The sequence below is a fragment of the Cyprinodon variegatus genome, unplaced genomic scaffold (assembly GCF_000732505.1).
Source record: "Cyprinodon variegatus isolate N-32 unplaced genomic scaffold, C_variegatus-1.0 Scaffold1006, whole genome shotgun sequence".
In the NCBI taxonomy this organism is placed as follows: Eukaryota; Metazoa; Chordata; class Actinopteri; order Cyprinodontiformes; family Cyprinodontidae; genus Cyprinodon; species Cyprinodon variegatus.
In genome coordinates, this window is record NW_015151459.1 from 69,852 (window position 1) to 72,336 (window position 2,485).

A 2,485-nucleotide genomic window follows, 5' to 3' on the forward strand; every position below is an offset into this window, starting at 1 on the left:
TTTTTAAATCATTTTATGAACATTATTTTATTAACGCCATTTTTCTTCTTAATCAACTACTGGTTGTAATTGGTTGCTTTTATACATCCCAATGCAGTATTAGCAAGAATTACTTGCATCTCTTTGATTGGCTGGATGGAGTGGTTCGTTTCCATACAGCTAGCAAGTCGTAAGCGCAAAGATGGAGCCGAGCGAGAAACGCTTTCAAGCGCTTTATCTATCTAGTCTAAAAGTTTCTGTTGAGTGTAACGAATGTCGTTGGGGTGTATTGACAAATTTTGTGTGATGGCTTGACAGCACCGTTCCAAAGGTTATTTAAACATGTGGAGGGGATATTTTTGGTGTTCATACTGATATGCATTCACATCCTTTTCTACATGAGGCCCAAGGTGATTAAACACTTTAGAACAAAAACTGGACCTTCTGAGGTAGTTAGCCTGTTCAGGATTAAATGAAGGCTAAATAAAGTAATAACAATAATTTATGGTAATGTGGGCTTAAAAGAAAGATGCTTTTAAACTCTTTTCTAGGTTCTCACCTGTAACTCTGTCTCGGTCCTCGGCCCCTCCCTCTGCTTCGGTCTCCACGGGGCGCCTGGTTCCTGCCCTGGGACAGAAAGTCTCCAAATGTTGGCGCTCTAGGAGGCCGCTTGCTGTCGTCTGTTGGAGATATTGATGTTAAAGAAAGTTGAACATAATCATGCTTCATTATAGAGATAAAGTTTGCCCAAACCCATGTTAAAAACAAGATAAATTAGAGATGTTAGAGCAATCATAAATTATAAAACAGAGACTTTAAAAGCAGCATGCCGACTCACACTGGGCCAACCTCTACTAAAACAGGAAGCAAAGATGCTCATCTGTATTTAAAGACAAAATTTTTCATTTTTTGAGTCAAAACTGTAAATGATGATCTAAGGGATGAAGAAGGAAGATAAGACTGAACTACATATGAAAGAAATCTTTCTTTGATTTGAAGCTCCATCTTAAATCTTCTTAACATTCTTCTTATTTTGTTCAAACTGCTGAATCATCATCTCTCTAAACAAAAAACTTTTCTCCAGAAGCAGGGCTAATCCATGTGGACAGCTGCAGATTTAGAAAGGGGTTGAAGGTGAGAAGGAACATAATATATGTTGTTTTAAAGCGGGCTTTACTGTGGAGATGCTACTCCAATGCTCATTAAAACTCAGTGGTGTTAAAAATACACACATTTGTTACTTAAGTAGAGTAGAGATACTGCAGTTTAAAAACACTCTGGTAAAAGTTGAAGTATCAACTTGACCTCTTTACTCAAGTAAAAGTAAAAAAGTATGTGCTCCAAAAACTACTTAAGGTATAAAAGTAACCTTAAAAAAAAAAAACAAAAAAAAAAAACAGCCAGATGCCACTATATGGATTGAAAGCTAAATTTTTTGACTATTTCGAAAAATTCTTTGAGATAGGGCCAAGGAATAAGGAATAGAAAGTACAGATACTTGAGTGAAAATGTAATGAGTAGAAGTCAGAAGTAGGAGGAAAAATAAGTAATGGAGTAAAGCATAGATACCTAAAATTGTACTTACAGTAAGTACAGTAACAAAGTATTTGTACTTGTGTCATGATACCTCTATTAATACCTGATGCTTCCTGACTTTTCTCCCAAAGTCTGAACTTACTTTTTACATCAAGAAGGTTTCTGTCTCCTCCCAGACCTGACATAACGGTTTGAAATAATGATTATCTATAATACTTAACAATAATAATTGAAATAATAGAAATTTTTTATGAAAGACTTTTCCAAGTTGAATTAAGCTATTATTTTTTTGTTTTACTAAAAAGTAAAAGCAGAAGTGATTCTGTAGTAGGTAAATGAAAGAAGCTCACCAGAGGGTGTTTCATGGTTTCATGTTCTATGTGAGTTGACTTTAAAGAAAAAGATTTATAAAGCGACCCATCTTTTAAATAGCATTTATAAAGCATTTATGAGACTTTGTATTTCGCTTTGTCTACCACATCTATGTTGTGCGACGGTGGGGGCACTAAAGATGGAGTAAGGCAGCATAAACAATCTGGAATTTTGGTGAAAAAGTTAAGAGATACCATAGATGAGAGGGAGTAAAGAAGAGTGAAAAGGTTGGAAATAAGAAAAGAGGAGATGATGCAATGAGGGGAGAAGGTCAACAGGGATGAGGTCATAAGAGACGAAAGGATCAGGAGGGACAATAATAGAAGGGAGGAAGAGCAGAGCAGCCTAAAGTGAGAATACTCTTCTCATTCCGGAAATTAAAAATTATAATAAAACACAAACCCTCTTTCTTGTTTCTACAAATATAGAACGACTTTGGATTTATTTCCATACATTTCAGCAACCCTTGAGAAGTCAGAGCAGACTTTTCCTGCTTTTCCTTCTATGACTGTTGTGGCATCAGCCATCTTCTATGGAGCTGTCTGTTGTAGCGCTGGCTTATCTGTAGCTGAGAGGAAGCGGCTGGATAAGCTGATCA

At 36.2% G+C, this 2,485-nt stretch overlaps 1 protein-coding gene across 2 annotated transcripts in view; it reads right to left on the reverse strand.

Moving 5' to 3' along the window:
• Positions 1 to 2,485, reverse strand: part of ccdc9 (coiled-coil domain containing 9) — a 35,020-nt gene that overhangs the window by 12,983 nt on the left and 19,552 nt on the right. For both annotated transcript variants that reach the window (XM_015399391.1, XM_015399390.1), the window contains one exon: positions 539 to 659. In XM_015399391.1, coding sequence (XP_015254877.1) covers positions 539 to 659 — 121 coding nt within the window. The remainder of the gene's footprint in view (positions 1 to 538; positions 660 to 2,485) is intronic.